Raw genomic sequence first — 17988 nt, 5'->3', positions numbered from 1 at the left:
GATGCATACGAGGAGTTGGTGCTCATGGTGGGCTCCAGACGGAGTAGTTTGAACCATGGTTTGTCTCTGAAGGCTCAGTATGAAGCTGCACTGCACGACCTTAATGACCTGGTGGACACCGCTCAGGACAAGATGGCTGCTGACCAAAAGATGACAGTGGCTTCAGTCATAGAGGTTCAGATGTTACTAGACAAACACAAAGTAAGGAGGGGGCTTTGATTTTGTAACTTTTTAATTGGTTTTAGTTATCTTTTCTACTGTACAATCGGATTTAAAATGTTGTTTTTTTCTTTTTAATACAGGAGTTTTTCCAGGGTCTGGAATGCCATATGATACTCACCCAGACATTTTTCAGTAAAGTGTCTGGTTTGGTGTCTCAGAGGGAAAGTCAAACCCTGGAAGAGACCATGGCTTTAGCCCACAGTGTGCTCAAACAGGCCCATAGAAGAGGAGTGGAGCTGGAGGGGATTCTGGAGGTAGGAATAATAATGAGCTATTGGTTAAAAGTAACTGCAGTCTTATTCAGTTTAATCCCAAAGAGCAGTGGTTTGTGGTTTAGAAAATGAAAATAAATAGCATACACTTTCCTTTCGCTCTCACAGTCATGGAGCAGACTCGTGGAGGACTATCAGGCTCTGTGCAGACAGCTGGAGGCGGTGGAGTGTAGCATCCCCACTGTGGGTCTGGTAGAGGAAACGGAAGAGAGGCTAACCGAAAGGATCAGCCTCTACCAGGTGAATGTCTTTGCACACTTTACAGAAAGCTGTAGTCAGATATGCTTTTTTAAATAAACTGATTATTTATCTGTTCCATCCTCTTTCTTAAAGCGACTTAAAGCCAGCCTGACTGAGCACCAGCCCCAACTCTATCAGGTACTAGAGGAGGGCAAGAAGCTTTTTCTGTCTGTTGGTTGCTCAGACTTGGAGAACCAGCTGACACAGCTGGGAGAGCACTGGCTCTCCTCCACCACTAAGGTCAACAAGGAGCTGCACCGCCTTGATTCGACACTCAAACACTGGACCAGGTAAGGGTCTGTGGTTACAGTCCTCGCTCTTGGTCTCTCAGCAACCCTGTTTGTGACACTTAGAGCCTGAATGATGTTGAAAGTATCCTCTAAGTCTGTGTGTTTGTAAATCTCAGGTACCAGAGTGAGTCAGCAGAGCTGAGCCACTGGCTGCAGTCGGCCCTGGACAGACTGGAGTTCTGGACGACCCAGTCGGTGACCGTTCCTCAGGAGCTGGAGACTGTCAGAGACCACCTCTGTGCCTTCCTGGTTAGTTGTGGTTTTATTAGGGCTGTCAACATTAACTCAGGTCCTCCATCCTGACAGCAGTCAAACTGTTTAATACCAACACCCTGTTTAAAAATACATGCATATACATTATTATTCCCACTGTAATTTATGTACATATAAAAAAAATCTGTGCATTTTACTGTAAATAGTGACCATTTTTACATACTATAGTGTTTGGGGGGGGGGGGTTTTGTACACTATTTGTCTTATTTTTATTTTTCTGATGTATCTCTATTTTACTTTTTCTTCCCATCCCTTGTGCTGCTGTAAAAAGAATAATTAATAATGCTTATGTCTACATCAGCAGCAAAAATGTGTCACACACCTATTAATGACGTAAAGTTAACAAATGTGTGAAATCCAACTCCTGTTTTTCTCTTTCTTGTAGGAGTTTTCCAAAGAGGTGGACGCTAAGTCGTCTTTGCGCTCGTCAGTGCTGAGCACAGGTAACCAGCTTCTGAGACTAAAAAGGGTGGACACGGCTGGCCTGAGGACAGCGCTGGGCCAAGTCGACACTCAGTGGGCTGAGCTGCTGACTCGTATCCCTGTAGTACAAGAGAAGCTCCACCAGGTTTGAGAAAAGCAGCTGTTACAAAGTCAATATTTATCATAACTTTTTGGACATCTCTAACTTCTTTTCTTCTTTCTCTTTTCCTCAGCTGCAGATGGAGAAGTTAGCATCACGGCATGCCATCACAGAGCTGATGAGCTGGATCTCGCTCATGGAGAACATCATAGAGGAAGATCAGGACAAGATCATGGCAGCTGTGGGCTCAGCGGTGGTACAGGACTACTTACAGAAGTATAAGGTACAGAGGTTTTCATGCCACCGGTCCTTGGATTGATATTTTTGCTCCCCATCATCTGTCTCATGATGCGTCTTCTTAATTTCACAGGGCTTTCGTATAGATCTGACGTGTAAGCAGCTGACTGTGGACTTTGTAAACCAGTCAGTGCTGCAGATCAGCAGTCAGGATGTGGAGGGAAAGCGCAGTGACAAAACGGACTTTGCTGAGAAGCTAGGAGCTATGAACAGAAGATGGCAAATACTGCAGGGGCTCATTGCGGAAAAGGTAGCCCTCAACGTGTACTTAAAAGCTGCTCTTCACCATTTTCGAGTCACTTAACCATTCCACAATGTTCTGTATTTTAGATTCAGCTTTTAGAAGGACTTGTGGAAGGTTGGTTGGAGCATGAAAATGGAGTTCAAGCACTGAAAACCTGGCTCACAGTACAGGAGGAGAAATTGAAGAAGAGACAGAGGATAGAGGATGTAGCATCGGTGCAGAGTGCACTCAAAGACTGTCAGGTAGGACCACACTCACGCAAAAATCTGTTTGTTTGGTTTTGTTTTTGTTCTTTAAATAATGAGCTTAAAATAAATAAAGTTGTTTTCACAGGAGTTGGAAGAATTAGTGAAGGAAAAAGAGAAGGATCTAGAGAAAGCGGAGGAACGAGGAAATGCTCTCATCCAGGATAAGAAAGGAGCAGCTTGCTGTGTTGTAAAGGAAACTCTTAAAGGACTAAACCAGTCCTGGGCTCATTTGGACCACATGGTGAGCTTCTCACATCTCTGATGTCACTTTTAGATGGTTTCTGAATTTTCCCACACTTACGTATTTCGTCTCCCACTTTTCCTATCAGATAAGTCAGATGAAAGTGAGCCTGCGGTCGGTGCTGGAGCAGTGGACGTTGTACCGGCGAGCTTCAGAGGAGATAAATGGCTACCTGATGGAGGGGCGTTATTCTGTGTCCAGGCTACGTCTCCTTAATGGGTCTCTGGAGGCTGTGCAGCAGCAGGTGGAGAGTCTAGAGGTGAGAAGTGCAGAAAATAAACCGCACGCTGTTATTTGTGGCTAGTTTTTATTCATTGTGGGTACCTGTGCCATTTAGAGCCTTCAGGAGGAGATGGATAAACAGGAAAGTAGTTTGAGGAAGTTTGGCTCCATAACTCACCAGCTGCTAACGGAGTGCCACCCGTCGGTGGCGGAAACGCTCAACAAAGCTCTCCGGGACGTCAACATCAGGTAACAAACAACTCATCTCTGAGTGACTTCAGTCTTAAATATCAACTATACCCTCAGTTGATTTCAGAATATAACACTTTTTAAAATTTTCTCCCTCAGGTGGAATCTTCTGCTAGAGCAGATCTCAGAGCAGCTAAGGACCAGTAAGTCCTTGCTCGGACTGTGGCAGCGCTACAGGTCACTGTACAGCCAGTGCGTGACTGCAGTCCACAAACAGGAAGAACGTGCTGATCGACTTCTGAGGAGCGCCACTGACAGGGAGATAACTGAAGACGAAAGCAGTGCCTGGATTAAGGACTGCAATGTAAGCAGAGATGAGACACTGGAGCACGACATGTTAAACATTCTCTTCTGTAGTTATCGTCCAATGCCTGAGCTTAGCATTAGGTTAATACTGCATCCACATATTCTGTGGCTTAGAATATATCAGAGGATTCCTCCTGCTATCCCTCAATCTCCTTTCTGAGGAATTTGGGAATAAGCTCCTAAACTGCTTGTCAGCTCACTGTGACGGCTCACAAAGCTTCTATCAGCACTGCAGAATACCACCCTGTCCTTTTGTCCGCTTGAATGTAGATTCATGACACAACTAACAAAAGCCTTTTCAAAGGAGACTGCAAAGGGAAAGACAGGCCCCTGATTTACACTACAGGGGTCTCCCCCGGTGTCATGCTGGGTTTGTAGGACCGTACTGGGGCATGTCTAGAGACACACAGTCTTAATACTGTAAGCCGACTGTTTTTATTTTTTACTGCGGATCACTGATGCAAACCACTGCCAGACAAAGTTAAGAATTCAGAGCTGCTTACACTCTGTTTAAGAGTTTCTTCACTTTTATTGCTCACTCAAACTTGTTGTAGTCAGTGGCAAATGATACTTTAGTTTCCAAAAATTCCAATCCTTACAAATACCACAAATAAAAACCCAACACATTACCAGTTTTGGTTATAAATTCTTGTATGCCTGATGTGTGTGCGCAGGCATTCAGTGATTCCTAGCTTCTTTCTCTCTCTTCCTGAAAATTATTCCTGAATTATTGCAGGATTGCCTTTGTGACCAAGACGCGGTGCAGCAGTCCCTCCAGCAGCTGCAAGCACTGGGAGAACAACTGAGGAGCCAAGTCGACTCCTCCTCTGCGGCATCCCTTCAGTCCGACCATTTGTCGCTCACTCATCGCCTAGCAGCACTAGAGCACGCCCTGCACAGGCAACAGGATGTATTGCAGGTAGGGTTGTGGGAACTAGAAGAAAAAAGACACCTTAAAGAAAGGTATGCGATTGGTAATCCATTGAGTTTGTATTTACACGGTATCACCTGTCTGTCTCTAGTGTGGATCTGTGACGTGTGGGGTTTTCAGAGAGCAGCTAGACAAGCTGATCTGCATGGCTGAGGAGGCTGAGGAAGTGTTGAAGGATTCGGACCCAGTGGGTTCACCCGACCTTAATGTGGTCCAGACGCGTATAGAAAAACTCAAGGTATTAAGAATGGTCCACATTAGAAGATTTGTTTTGAATGTGTTATTTAACATTATATTTTTATGTGTCACGTGTCCTCTAACTTACATAATACTTTTCCAGGGTCACCTGTTGAAGCTGAGCAGTCTATCTCCAGACTTGGAACGTGTTAATGAGATGGTGTACAGAATACCAGTCAGTGACAGAGACATTAAACGGCTTCAAAGTCTCAACAGAGCCTGGGCCACTCACTCTGCTCACCTCACCGAGAGGTTCAGGTACCAAAAATCCCCCTTTGGTTGCCTCAGGAAGGGACTCCAATTTAAACCTCTGCCAAATCAAACTACCTGCTGTGGGGGATCCTTTTTTATACAGTACAACTTCAGTGGGAAACCCCTAACATGGCTGAGCTCATCAGTGTCTTACTGAAAGCATTTTGGCATTTGTCTTTTTAGGTTCATGCTTCTTTGATATGAACTCTGATACATACAAAATATTTGCCACTGGGCATAAAATACAAGGGGTCAGAACTTCATTCTTACAGCATGGCAGACGGATACAAGTGTGCTAGAGTGTTTTTTCTCATGTTATTGCATTCTGGGCATTCTGAGACATGTGACACGTGCATGCTGTTTAAAGTGATCTGTAAATGTAGAACCAACCTGATGAGTTTGCTCTCAAAAGTGACCAGAGCGAGCATTTAGACATGACGCCAACCAGTTCAAACAAAGTCATATTATCGAAAGGAGTGCATGTTTGAAGGGGACGTAACAAACATGGGCGAAGTCTTTTTATTCAGACTGTTGAACTTGAGATGTTTATACTGTCTGACTTCACAGTTAGTCATTTATTAAGTGTTTATTTAAGTCTTTAACTAGTCACTTAGTCATTATTAAATAAGTGGCTGACCTGGAAAACATCTGAAATCCATAATAATGTTGATTCATGGAACAAAAGGTCCCAAAAGTCATACACTTTTAATAAAGAAGCTGATAAAAAGGAAACGATGCTACACTGACACTGATAGAGATGTGTCCTTCACTTATGCTAGATTACAACCTGCCATATCATAAAAAATCAATAGAAAACTGTAAATGTTTGATGAATTTAATAGTAGAAACATGCAGAGTTGTGACTACACAGTGCTATAGTGATCTTCTTTGTGGTGATGTAAATGTCTCTAATGAGGGCTCTATTCGTCTCCAGTAAACTGCAGTCGGTGTTGCTCCAGCAGCAGAGTTTCCTTGAGAAGTGTGAGGCCTGGATGGATTTCCTGACTCAGACTGAGAAGAAGCTAGGTGCTGAGATCTCAGGCAACTACCAGAGTCTGCTGGAGCAACAGAGAGACCATGAGGTCAGTGGTTGTCTGTATATATCAGCTTATTTGTGTTACATTAAAGGATTGCTGCTATGCTGTTTAGTGTTTTCTTTGATTGCGTGCAGTGTTTTATTGATTCATATGTGTGCATGTGCAGTTGTTCCAGGCAGAAATGTTCAGCAGACAGCAGATTCTTTACTCCATCATAAGTGACGGGCATCGTTTGTTGGACCAAGGACAAGTTGATAAGAGGTAAAAGCACGCAGACAATTGCTAAATCTCTTTAGGAGTTTCAGGGAAATTAAGGCCAGAGGGACGCTAACACGCTTTTCTTTCTCTTGCCATGGTAACAGTTACGACTTCAGTGTAAAATTGGCTTTGCTGAGCAATCAGTGGCAAGGTGTGGTGAGGCGGGCACAACAGCGGCGAGGCATCATCGATAGTCTGGTTCGGCAGTGGCAGAACTACCGGGAGATGGCAGAGAAGCTGCTCCGATGGCTACAGGAAGTGACCCGTGATCCAGATGTGCATCAGCCAGGAGAACCAGTGGCTCTGCAGCAGGCCAGAAACCTGCTAGATCAGATACAGGTAAGCTTCAGCAAGACATTTACAGCCTCATTACTTAAATCTTCTCTTTTGCTTTTTATACTAACTTTGTACTGATATTTTAAAATTTTCTTTTGAAATCTGTAAAAAAAAAAAAAAAAAGACTGTAAAAACAAACTTTATAGCCTGAGCCTTTCACTCTTCAAACTGCAAAGCTTAATTGAGCACTAAATTAACCTAAAAACATCAAAATCCTGATCTGATAACAAAACTCTCTGCCTCATGTCTGCTTCTTCAGCTGAGGGAGCGAGTGCTTCAGCGGCAGCAAGGAGGCTACATCCTTACCGTAGAGGCCGGCAGGAGTCTGCTGCTGTCAGCGGACGCCAAGGCGGAGTCCACACTGCAGACTGAGCTGATGGAGATTCAGGAGAGGTGGAGGCATGCCCACCATCGCCTGGACCAGCAGAGGAGGCAGCTGCAGGGCTTACTGAAGGTCAGACGCCAGCTTCGAGAATAACTAATCTTCATAAAGTATACTTTTCTTTTCCTGCTCTCGTGATTGCTAGCACCATCTGGTTCATGTTTTCCTGAGTGTTATTGTTACAGTGATTTTACAGCAGTTAGTTTTTTACAACGTCAAGTCTTTCTTGTACGTAGGCTAAGCCATGTTTCCCACATACTGCAGTGTAGAAAGGTGCTGTGAAGGGTGCTGAAGGGCATTGGCCCGTCTGAGCCTTTATTGAGCATGCCCAGTTGTACATATAGGACAGTGGAGCCAGGTTGTCACATTAATTATGCAGCGTTGCACCTTAAGGCCTGAAAAGAAGCGAAGTGCAGAGATGGAGCACTCTTCTGTCCTTATATAAATAGCTGAGCCTCTCTGCTCACACACTCAGGCTCAAGCACCACAAAATGGCACCAAGATTTAAAAAAAAAAAAAAGTGCCAGCCCAGGGCAAACACAGACACACACATACAGGCACGCACACAGACTGCAGACACTGCAGTGAGCTGTAATGATTTGAACCCAGCGAGGTGGATTTTAGAAGCTGTGATAGTGCCCTGTTTAAAACGGGACTAAGTGACGCAGTTTAAAGACACATCCGGGGTTTTGGCTCTTTCATTGAAGGTCTTCGTCATACACTCTTTCCCCTGTGATCTGTGTTGTCTTCCCTGGTTTGCTCTTAATCAGCTGCTGTAGCATTTCTAGTCTTGTTTTGGCTCTTCTCTTACTGTGACTCTTGCTTCAGGTATGCTGCCTTTCTCCACTGCTTACCAAATACTGTAATGTTTTATCCTAAACTGGACTGCCGTTTAGTCTCTAAAAATAGCTGTAATCCACGTCCTCTGGAGCAGAACCTCCCTGTTTTTTGTTAGAGAGCTGTTTATGCTGTATCACTCTTTCTCGAGCTGCTACTTGAGAGCTTCAGAGCTAAGTTGGCCATTTGTAAGTGATGGGGTCTGACTTCAGCCTTGTGATGTGTGTCCTTGTTAGTCTGTAATTGTGTATTCTGCATTTTACTGCTTGCGATGCCATTGCTATGGCTGCAAGAAGAACACACAGCAACTTCCCTGCAAATGGGAAGGTCTGCAGTTGGTGTGTGTGTGTGTTATGTGTGTGTCGGGGGGGGGGGGGTGTTTTCTGCTCTAATTCTTACTGTGCGTGTGCTTGCATAGAACTGGGAGCGATGTGAGAAGGGCATAGATGTGTCTTTGGAGAAGCTGAGGGCCTTCAAGAGAAAGCTGTCTGTGCCTCTGCCTGACCACCATGAGGAGCTGCACTCAGAGCAAATCAGATGCAAGGTGAGGAGAATATGATACTTTCTCTCTTTCTCGCACACACATACACACTCTTTTAAATATTCTTCATTTTTCTGTTTTAGCTTAATGCTTTACTGAAAGTGTTGATATGTAGATCCTCTCCACTCTCCATCCTACTGGCTGTTTCTCATCAGTCACATCCCCCCTCTCTCTCTCTGTCTAAACATTCACACATCAACAAACTCGGGCATGTCCTCTCGTTACCTCTTTAATCTATCTGCGGGGATAAACGGACAAACAGATGGAGCAGGAACAAAAAAAAGAAAAAAGAAACAGAAAAAACGCCCTTTTCTATCAGTCTGCTGTCTGATTGCGTGACCTTGTGTGCGGTAGTCAGGGTAGCTTTATTTTCCTTTGACATGTCATTTACGAAACTTTTTTTTGTTTTGTTTTGTTGTTTTTTTTAAGTGACCCTTTATCAATTTAAATACTTTTTTAATTTGACCCAGGCCCTATCTTTCTTTTTTTTTCTTTTTTCTTTTACTTCATCTCCACCCAATAGTGTATGCAGTCATGTTTCATGCATCACACGTCCTCGGCTGCTCCTCGGGGGAGGAGGTGGAGGACCGTGTGAGTAGCTGCACATAGAATCAGCTGAGGAGAAAGGGGGTGGGGAAAGAGAACGGGAGAGAGAGAGAGAGAGAGGGTGCGTGCGCATGAGACAGAGAGAGAGCATCCCTGTGTGTGTGTGTGTGTGTGTGCGTGCTTCCTTTTTGTGTGTGTGTGAGTTGCGTAATGGAGACATGCTCTGGGTCTGCAAATGATTACAGCACAGCAAAACCGTCACAATGACGGAGGAGGAGATGCAAGGTTGGATGCCTCTGTTACCTTATCTGCTATTAGCCTTGAATGTAGCTGTTTTTTGCATTGAATATAATGCGCTGCTGTTATTTTAGGGATTTACAGTAAACCAATGTCGAATCATAGCATTTGGCACCGCGCCTTCCTCTAACATTCATTGTCACTTTGCTGTTTTGCATTTTCTTAGTGTTTCGGGGGATGCAGGTACTGCAGCTCAGCTTCAGCAGGCATGCTCTGTGGTGTTTCCTGCTTTAATCAACCCTCTCGACATGCTCTCTCCTGTCTTTGCATTTGAACGTGGGGACTGCTTGCCTTGCTTCTTTTTTCCTACTTAATTTCTCGTTGTCATGGATGCAGGAGCTGGAGAGCAGCGTGGAGGGCTGGACCGATGACCTTACTTCCTTATTCCTGCTGAGAGACTCTTTGGAGGGCGTGGTGAGTGCTGATGACATCACAGTTCTACAAGAACGCCTCCAGCTGCTACAGCGCCAGTGGGAGGAGGTCTGCCACCAGGTACATCCACGCAAACACACACATTGTTGTGTCTGCCATTTTTTTGTGTCTTTTTTTTTAAGGACTTTGCTCCAGTCTGGTTTCTGTTTTTAAAATCCTATTAATTTCTATTTAATTCATCTTCCACCAGTTATATTCTTTCTCTTGATATGCTCACTTTTGATACTGCTTTTGTCACATATTCTCACTCTCACCCCTTCTCTTGTCCCTGTCTCCACCCGTGTCCCCTCAGCTTTCCCTGCGCAGGCAGCAGGTGAGCGAGAAGTTGAATGAGTGGGCTGTGTTCAATGAGAAGAATAAGGAACTGTGTGAGTGGCTCACACAGATGGAGAGCAAAGTCTCTCAGAATGGGGACATCAGTATCGATGAGATGATTGAAAAGCTGCGCAAGGTAATTTCAAAACAGTCTAATGCACTTGTAAAGAAACTACTAAAGAGTATGCTTTGATACAGAAGTATCGAGTACAGACAAATGAAAGAGTTGAGTCTGGCTTGTTTTGAAGTCTGAAAATGGCCAGTCTTGACTTACTAAAATACAGCTAAACTACAGCACTGAACCGCTGTAGTCCTCACTGTGTTAACCTCATGTATGTTTGCACACCAGGACTACCAGGAGGAGATCAGTGTCGCTCAGGAGAACAAGCAGCAGCTGCAGGTTATGGGTGAGCGTCTGGCCAGGGCCAGCCAAGACAGCAAGGCGACGGAAATCCAGCACAAACTCAACAAAGTCAGCGAGCGCTGGCAACACCTGCTGGATCTCATTGCAGCCAGGTGGGTGTACGAGACTTGAAAGGAAGGGTCCATGTCCAAATCACAAAGTTAAATAGTAAAGGTTTCCCAAGCTGTCTTAAAGTTTGAACAGTTTTCAGTGTCAGGACAATACCAGGACATTATGTTGAATTAAATGTTTTTTAATGCTGATAAGAAGCAGGCCGGATTTACTAAATGGGGCAAACTAGCATGTGAGTACAGTCCCTAAATAGCACCCATAGGTGTGGTTAGTTTTATTGGTGATTTATAGAAGTTGTGCTGTTGTCATTTCAATATCAATTGCAAAAAAATACATGCTTTTTTTTTTTTAAATATCAGTGCAATTAGTAAATTGCAAAAGTGTTACAAATGTTAGTAAATCAGTTTGCATGATTTATATGTTCTCCTTCCTATATTTTGCCCCTAAAGAAAGGAAGTCCTAAAAATACATGCAACAGGATCAGTTCCCATTGCTTTCACTCAAGCTTGTCATGTGTTTTTTGTGTAAATACCAAAAGTACAGTTTTTATGCCAAAACCCAGTTTAATGCTGTGGTAAATCTGGCCCCTAGTGGGAACAAGGAGGTACTAGTTGAACTGGAGCCTGTGGGGAATTAATTTTCCCACAGTGCTGCTGAGGAATTTCCTTACCAGCATCAGTGGGGCATTCATTTAGTGAAGCTGAGAGAGAGGTCACATTCCTCATCACTCCTCCACTATGTTTCAGTGCTGATATGAAAGGTACTAAAAAATGCACGCTGAAACTAGAACTGTAAGCAACGTAGGATTAGTGAATTGAAAGTGACCTGGCCCAAACTTTGCCTCTAGCTGCCCCGGTCTGCTGTCTTCCGGCAGTTCCCCTCTGGGACTGTACTGGGGGAGGGAGGAAAAGGAGAACTCTTTCTAACCTCACACAGACAGCTGCAGACTCTTTGTTTCTTATATCCTTCCTTTGCTAAAACAAAACACGAAGAGTGACCTTGTTCCTCTCACAGACTGAGCAGAATGTGTTGTAAGTTAACATTTTCATAGTCTTTGGATTTTGTCTTTTCAGTGGAAGCCATGTTTTATTACTATTGTCCTATTGTCCATCGAGTTGCGTGTACAAGCGCAAAGTTTACAGTCCTTACTGCTGTTCACGCTCCCTCTGTGTGTCTGATATTCCAGCACAGTCCAGCTCTGCAGCACATGCCTCTGACTATAAGTCTCTTTTTAGAAACAGCAGCACTTGTCACTCCACTCGCACTTGAGCACACACACACATATCTGTTGGAGCTTCTCTTTTTTTAACCTTGGAGAGCAACAGTTGATAAGTCACAGTTGTGCCACCCTGCCACTACCTGCTGGCCCTCCCACTCTGTACACACAGAGTTGAGAGAAAGTCCCATGTGCTGCTCAGAGACGAAACAGAGCGTTTGGACTGACACTTCCTAAGGTTAAGATTGTCTTTAGGAATCCCGCACCCCCATGGTTTTGGATTTGGGTACGGATAATATGGAAGGATGCACGAGCGAGGAGGATTTGCTGGATTGCGACTGCGATGTCAGCAGGCAGGATGACCTTAAGAATTTATATTGCAATTTATATTTTATATTTATATTTTTTTTCAAAAATGTTGTTTTCTCTTGTAAATCATATGCATTATGTTGCATTTTTAACATACTCCTGCTACCATTTGTAGAAGTGCATATAAATAATATTTTAATTAGGTCATTAGTGCCTAATATAGAGGTTTTTGTTGCCCCAAGTATTTTAGCTTCATGAGTGCACATCTGGTTTAATTTGTGCTAATAATATTTTTTAAGTCTTAGCTACTTGGTATTTTTCAGGAGGAGGCTAAAAACAAAAAGACAGTTGTGTGTTGGTGTTCATGTGAGAGCAGCATCATTTGTTGGCTCACATCTTATCTGGGCCGAATGGAAGCAGTGAAGCTGTGCAAACACATACAAAAAGCAAGTTAAACAAATGTTTACCTATTTGAATTATTTGCAGTCTGTCATTGATGAGGGTTACTTGTAAAGCTCTTCACTTTATTTCCCTGTGATGTAAAAAGTCAAGCTGTTTTATCCTATAGTATTTCAAGTGTGACGGTAGGTTTAGGAAGTGGAGATGTGGTGTGCAACTGATATCATGCAGCACCCCATGCAAAGCAAAATCCAGCTGCAGGTTGCATACCCCAGTGCAGCCAGTCGTGTAATGATGGACTTTATATGAGGTGGAGGAGACTTGCTAAATGCATCTATTTTTAGAACATTATGGGCCTCGGTATGTTTATGCAACAAAGAGCGGCCGCTCGTTCTTACTGCGTCCGTGTGGTGACATACAGACAGGGTTGCATTGCTTTGCAGGGCGAGGTGCTGAATGTTGCACTTGCTGAACAAAACTTGTAGTTGGATGCCACCTAATAAACAGCACTAGATTGCAGGGGTCAGTGTTTGAAAATGTCTGGAACTTACAGATCCAAAATGGTCCCCAGCTGTCATATGGGCTTCGAATCTGCTCACATGTGAAATAACACTCGATTTAGTCTATTATGCTAAGGTTGGTTAGTTCCTTCTTTAAAGCCTGCTTGTGTAATTTACCACCATATTCCTTTATATTCAGTTTTTTTAAATTATTTATATTATATGCTGTCACCCACCTGAGCAAACCGTTAGATTTCCCTTATTTACAGTTTACAGTCGTACCAGTACTGACACTGACTTCTTCTCTGACTTTGTTCCAGGGTGAAGAAGCTGAGGGAAACCCTGGTGGCGGTACAGCAGTTGGATAAAAACATGAGCAGCCTTCGGTCATGGCTCGCTCACATTGAGACCGAGCTGTCCAAGCCCATCGTCTACACCACCTGTGATGACCAGGAGATTCAGAGGAAGCTCAACCAACAGCAGGTGGGAACCAGACACACACGCGTAAATTTTACTAGGCTAATTTACTGATGTGTTCACGGGCCTTTTAGGTAATAAAAAAAACAGAATAAAGAAAACAAGTGCTCATCCTTTGTTTGAATTTACAGAACTTGGCCAGCATGTGGTAGGCATTGGTCATCCAAACCTACAGTGCAATGCTCAGATGTATAAGCACCTTTGCAAACACATAGAAGCAGATATGTATAATGTGTGTCTTTTTCTGCAAAGACTTAATTATAGCAGGACCGTATGACTCAAAGCAAGTTGGTGGAAAATGACACAGAAGCACATGAGGAAATCAAAGCATGACTCTAGCTGTTTGTTTACGTTCAGTGCTCTGTAGGTGTCAATAGACTTCCTCCTGCCAAGACGCTTCTCTAAATCTGGTCTGGATTCTGGGACCCCACTAACCTTGTTCCTCTTCCAGAGACGTACTTATCTTACACATGGATTTACTGTAGTTTGCCTGGAGGGCTGATTCTTATCTGAATGAATTTATGGTGCCAGAGGAGCTTGCTTTCTCTCAGAAAACTTTATGGGATGGGTCCTGAAAATCAAGTAATTATTCTGAATGTTCTCCAGGAGCTGCAAAGGGACATAGAGAAACACAGCACAGGCGTGGCGTCGGTGCTGAACCTGTGCGAAGTCCTGCTGCACGACTGCGATGCTTGCTCGACTGAGACTGAGTGCGACTCCATCCAGCAGGCCACCAGAGGGCTGGACCGACGCTGGAGGAACATCTGCGCCATGTCCATGGAGAGGAGGCTCAAGTCAGTGCATCTTCTGCCTAATTTGCAACAAGATTCTGCACTGGTGTTGAAATTCAAACAAATCCTCAATCAGCTTCAGAATCATGACAATTTGCTATCACCTCTGATACAAGTAATACAGTGACAAATATTGATTTCAGAACATTTAGTGAGCTCGTTCAACCTCCCTCATACTGTAACTTGTTTCTCTGCAGGATTGAAGAAACTTGGAGGTTGTGGCAGAAGTTCCTGGATGATTACAGCAGGTTTGAGGATTGGCTCAAGACCTCAGAAAAAACAGCAGCCCTGCCTAATTCCTCTGGAGTTCTCTATACCGTCGCTAAAGAGGAGCTCAAGAAGTTTGAGGTTTGCATATTTAACATTTATTCACACAACAAAGAGTAAAGGTCAGCCTCGGCTGCACAAGTTGCATGTGTTTATACAGTTAAAATACAGTGATAGATGTGAGAAGATCGAGACAGAAGTAAGAAGAGTGTCACATTGCAGAAACTCGTTTGCTCTGGTCTGCTCAGCTGCTGCTGTCTGTCACTGTGCACGTGCACATTCCTGCTAGCTGACTCGCCTGAGCCTTCGCCAACTGTCCTACTTGTGGCTGAACAGAGAATTCATTGTAGTAGAATTGTAAAATTTTAGGATTTTAATTAGATTTGACATGTAAGAGCCTAATTAGACATAATTTCACATTTTTTAAGGATTTTGATTCAAAGTTTATTTTTGAATCAAGTCTTTAGCCGACTGCAGCGACTTTCACTTTTCAGAGTTGTTATTTTCGATATATCATCTGAACTTAAACCATATATAACCATTATAACCATCTGTAATCTTTGTGTATTTGTGTAGTGTAATATATATCCGTTTTCCTCTGGACTTATGTGTGTTGCAGGCTTTCCAGCGTCAGGTGCAGGAGTTCCTGACCCAGCTAGAGCTCATCAACAAGCAGTATCGTCGTCTGGCCCGGGAAAACCGCACAGACTCCTCCTGCCGTCTCAGGGAAATGGTCCACGATGGGAACAGGCGATGGGACAACCTGCAGAAGAGGGTGGCTGCAGTCATACGCAGGCTAAAGGTAGCTTTCTTTGAGGACAGTGAGATTTTTGAAATCACCCTTGCCATTGAGCTTATTTCTTTTCTTTCTCTGGGCACTGGCTTTATTGAAAACAAATATCCAAAATCTGAAATCATAAAGCATGGCTGTTGGTCTGTCACAGCACTTCATCAGCCAGAGGGAGGAGTTTGAGACTGCACGTGACAGCATCCTGGTGTGGCTGACTGAGATGGACCTACAGCTCACCAACATAGAGCACTTCTCCGAGTGTGACGTACAGGCCAAAATCAAACAGCTCAGGGTAAGACGATTTTTTGAGTGCATGGCAGCATACTATTGTCTTTTCTCTCTTGTTTGATGAAATCACAATACTTGAGAACTGCTTTTGACAGGTCTAGTTAATTTTGGGTAAATTAAAAAAAAACAAAACGTGTTTCTCAACAGGCGTTTCAGCAGGAGATCTACCTGAACACGGGGAAGATCGAGCTGGTGTTCAGGCAGGGTGATGCTCTGATTGAGAAGAGTGAACCTCTGGATGCAGCTGTCATCGAGGAGGAGCTGGAGGAGCTGCAAAGATACTGTCAGGAGGTCTTCGGACGAGTGGACAGATACTACAAGAAACTCACACGACTCCCTGTAAGTAAAAATAAGAAAGCTAGCCTGCCGAATTTCTGAATATCATCTAACGACAATATTTAGGAGCAGGTTAAGAATTTTCTACCCCACATGCAGAAAGCTTTCAGGGCAGATTTGAGTCAAAGGGTACGCGGCAAACAGTCTGAATGAAAGTGCAAGCAGATGTGTTTTTGTGAAGCAAATTCTGATTAATGTGAAAAACATGTCCTATTGAAATGTCAGAAATGAAGCATGAACTCTCATTGCAGTGGCAACTTCCTTTGTTTTTAGTTTTCTTGTATTTACAAGTTGCACTTCTGCTTATTTCCAGGACCTGAAGATGTTAAAATAAACACATCTTCACACTCCTGACATGGTGTAAACATGCCGGACAAAGACACTGAGCATGATTATTAGGATGTCAACATTTCAATACACATGCTCACCTACCTAGTCCTTAGAAACTGCACTCTGTCATGTTTTAGTTTGAAATTGCAACATTAACTATATCTCTCGTCTCGCCTGTCTCACTCAGCTTGCAGACGATGAGCTCGACGGTTCAGACAGAGAGCTGGACATGGAGGATGGAGGAGACCTCTCTGAAATGCAGTGGAGCGACTCCTCTTTGCCCCGGACATCAGCGCGTCCAGCCTCGGGCACTGTGGCTCTCGTCCGGGCCGACCGCTCAGGCAGAGACACCCCGGCCAGCGTGGACTCCATCCCGTTAGAGTGGGACCACGACTACGATCTGAGCAGAGGCCTGGAGAGCCCCTCGGGACGAGGCAATGGGGAAAGAAGCCAAGGGCAAGAGGACGAGGATGAGTATATGAGGACGGCTGCCACAGCACTATCAGGTTGGTCTGATGGATGATTAGCTTGATTTAACATTTCCCAGAAATAAACAGTTTTGATGGACTTGCTTAAGTACATATATACACATATACATATAATAGGATAGGATAGGACTTTAATAGAATAAATAGTTTAAAGTTTTGCAGTAACAGCATGGATGACATCACACATTTGCCCTGTCAGCAGAGGGGTGGATGTGAAAAATTAATAAAGATTCAATTATGTCAATTAAATTCAGTGTAATAAAAATAAATAAATATCTAGAAAGTACCATGTTTTTTTTTTTTACAGCAGAGCAGCTTAACATGTGACATTTGTCTGCAGGCAAGAACACAACCTATAATATTTTTTATAAATAAGAAAAGCACAAAATGAGCTCACACGTAAACACTTGTCATTGGAATCACTACAAATTCATTGTTAAATAGTTAAAGACTTAATTCAATCGAAGACAGAGATCCCTCAGAGATCCCTCAGAGTCATGTGTGCATTGTAAGTAGTGTCTGTTGTATGTCTCTTCCCAGATGTAGTTATCCCAGAGAGCCCAGAGGCCTATATAAAACTGACAGAGAAAACACTGAAATCATCCTCTGGTAGGAAACAGCACGAGTTAGAAGCGCATGCCGTCAACTAAATCACGTTTGTTTTTGTTTTTTAAACAGGCTGGATGTCCAACCATCTAGATAAATCTTTGTATAGTTGCATGCAGGCATGAGTTTTCACTCACTGAATAACCACCGCATTTTTAGTAGTGTGCGTCCACATTTGTGTCACATCTAATATCATAAAACTGAGCTCTTGTTTGCGATGGCTTGCCGGTATGTTGCGTTTCAGACTAATGCATGCCATTTCAGCCCCATTCAACACCACAAGCATGCTAATAAAGATTTGTGTTATTGAAACTTTTACTTCTCTGTTTATGTAGATCTGCTTGTGCTTTTTGTGCAGGTGAGCCAGGCCAGCTGGAGGCCAGTCTCAGGCAGCTGGACCAGGCTTTGGACGCAGGGCGGTATCACCTCCAGCAGAGAGAAGCCACTGCCAACCGGGTCAGCCCCGATGTGGACTCCACTTACATGGGCTACGTGAGTCTTCCTCGTGTTTGTTTGATGTCTTAAAGCAACATAAATGATGAATAGCAGCAGTAGTAGCTTCTTTCAGCTGCTCCCTTGTTTAAAGGGGGTCACAGCAGCAGATGGGTGTGCAGACTTTTGCACTGACACAAAGCCTCCCAGGGATTTGTGTTCCCTTCTGCTCTCAAAGCAGGGATCTTCTGCACAT

At 43.8% G+C, this 17988-nt stretch overlaps 1 protein-coding gene across 4 annotated transcripts in view; it reads left to right on the top strand.

The window, feature by feature from the left end:
• The window catches only part of syne1a (spectrin repeat containing, nuclear envelope 1a), a gene marked incomplete at its 5' end in the record, with an annotated part of 121706 nt that overhangs the window by 98509 nt on the left and 5209 nt on the right, over nt 1-17988 (top strand). For 3 of the 4 annotated variants that reach the window (XM_082506593.1, XM_082506595.1, XM_082506592.1), the window contains 33 exons: nt 1-201; nt 303-476; nt 603-734; nt 828-1024; nt 1141-1273; nt 1683-1865; nt 1954-2103; nt 2191-2367; nt 2448-2603; nt 2695-2850; nt 2939-3109; nt 3188-3321; nt 3421-3625; nt 4364-4546; nt 4650-4796; nt 4899-5053; nt 5982-6129; nt 6251-6345; nt 6447-6681; nt 6938-7132; nt 8316-8441; nt 9618-9773; nt 10006-10164; nt 10378-10544; nt 13248-13410; nt 14011-14198; nt 14393-14543; nt 15082-15264; nt 15407-15544; nt 15688-15879; nt 16394-16712; nt 17235-17303; nt 17659-17792. In XM_082506593.1, the coding sequence (XP_082362719.1) occupies nt 1-201; nt 303-476; nt 603-734; nt 828-1024; nt 1141-1273; nt 1683-1865; nt 1954-2103; nt 2191-2367; nt 2448-2603; nt 2695-2850; nt 2939-3109; nt 3188-3321; nt 3421-3625; nt 4364-4546; nt 4650-4796; nt 4899-5053; nt 5982-6129; nt 6251-6345; nt 6447-6681; nt 6938-7132; nt 8316-8441; nt 9618-9773; nt 10006-10164; nt 10378-10544; nt 13248-13410; nt 14011-14198; nt 14393-14543; nt 15082-15264; nt 15407-15544; nt 15688-15879; nt 16394-16712; nt 17235-17303; nt 17659-17792 (5472 nt within the window). The remainder of the gene's footprint in view (nt 202-302; nt 477-602; nt 735-827; nt 1025-1140; nt 1274-1682; nt 1866-1953; nt 2104-2190; nt 2368-2447; nt 2604-2694; nt 2851-2938; nt 3110-3187; nt 3322-3420; nt 3626-4363; nt 4547-4649; nt 4797-4898; nt 5054-5981; nt 6130-6250; nt 6346-6446; nt 6682-6937; nt 7133-8315; nt 8442-9617; nt 9774-10005; nt 10165-10377; nt 10545-13247; nt 13411-14010; nt 14199-14392; nt 14544-15081; nt 15265-15406; nt 15545-15687; nt 15880-16393; nt 16713-17234; nt 17304-17658; nt 17793-17988) is intronic. The other variant, XM_082506594.1, reaches the window with a different exon arrangement.

Source organism: Aulonocara stuartgranti (genome assembly GCF_965226115.1).
Source record: "Aulonocara stuartgranti genome assembly, chromosome: 15".
In the NCBI taxonomy this organism is placed as follows: domain Eukaryota; kingdom Metazoa; phylum Chordata; class Actinopteri; order Cichliformes; family Cichlidae; genus Aulonocara; species Aulonocara stuartgranti.
This window is presented reverse-complemented; position numbering and strand designations above follow the sequence as displayed.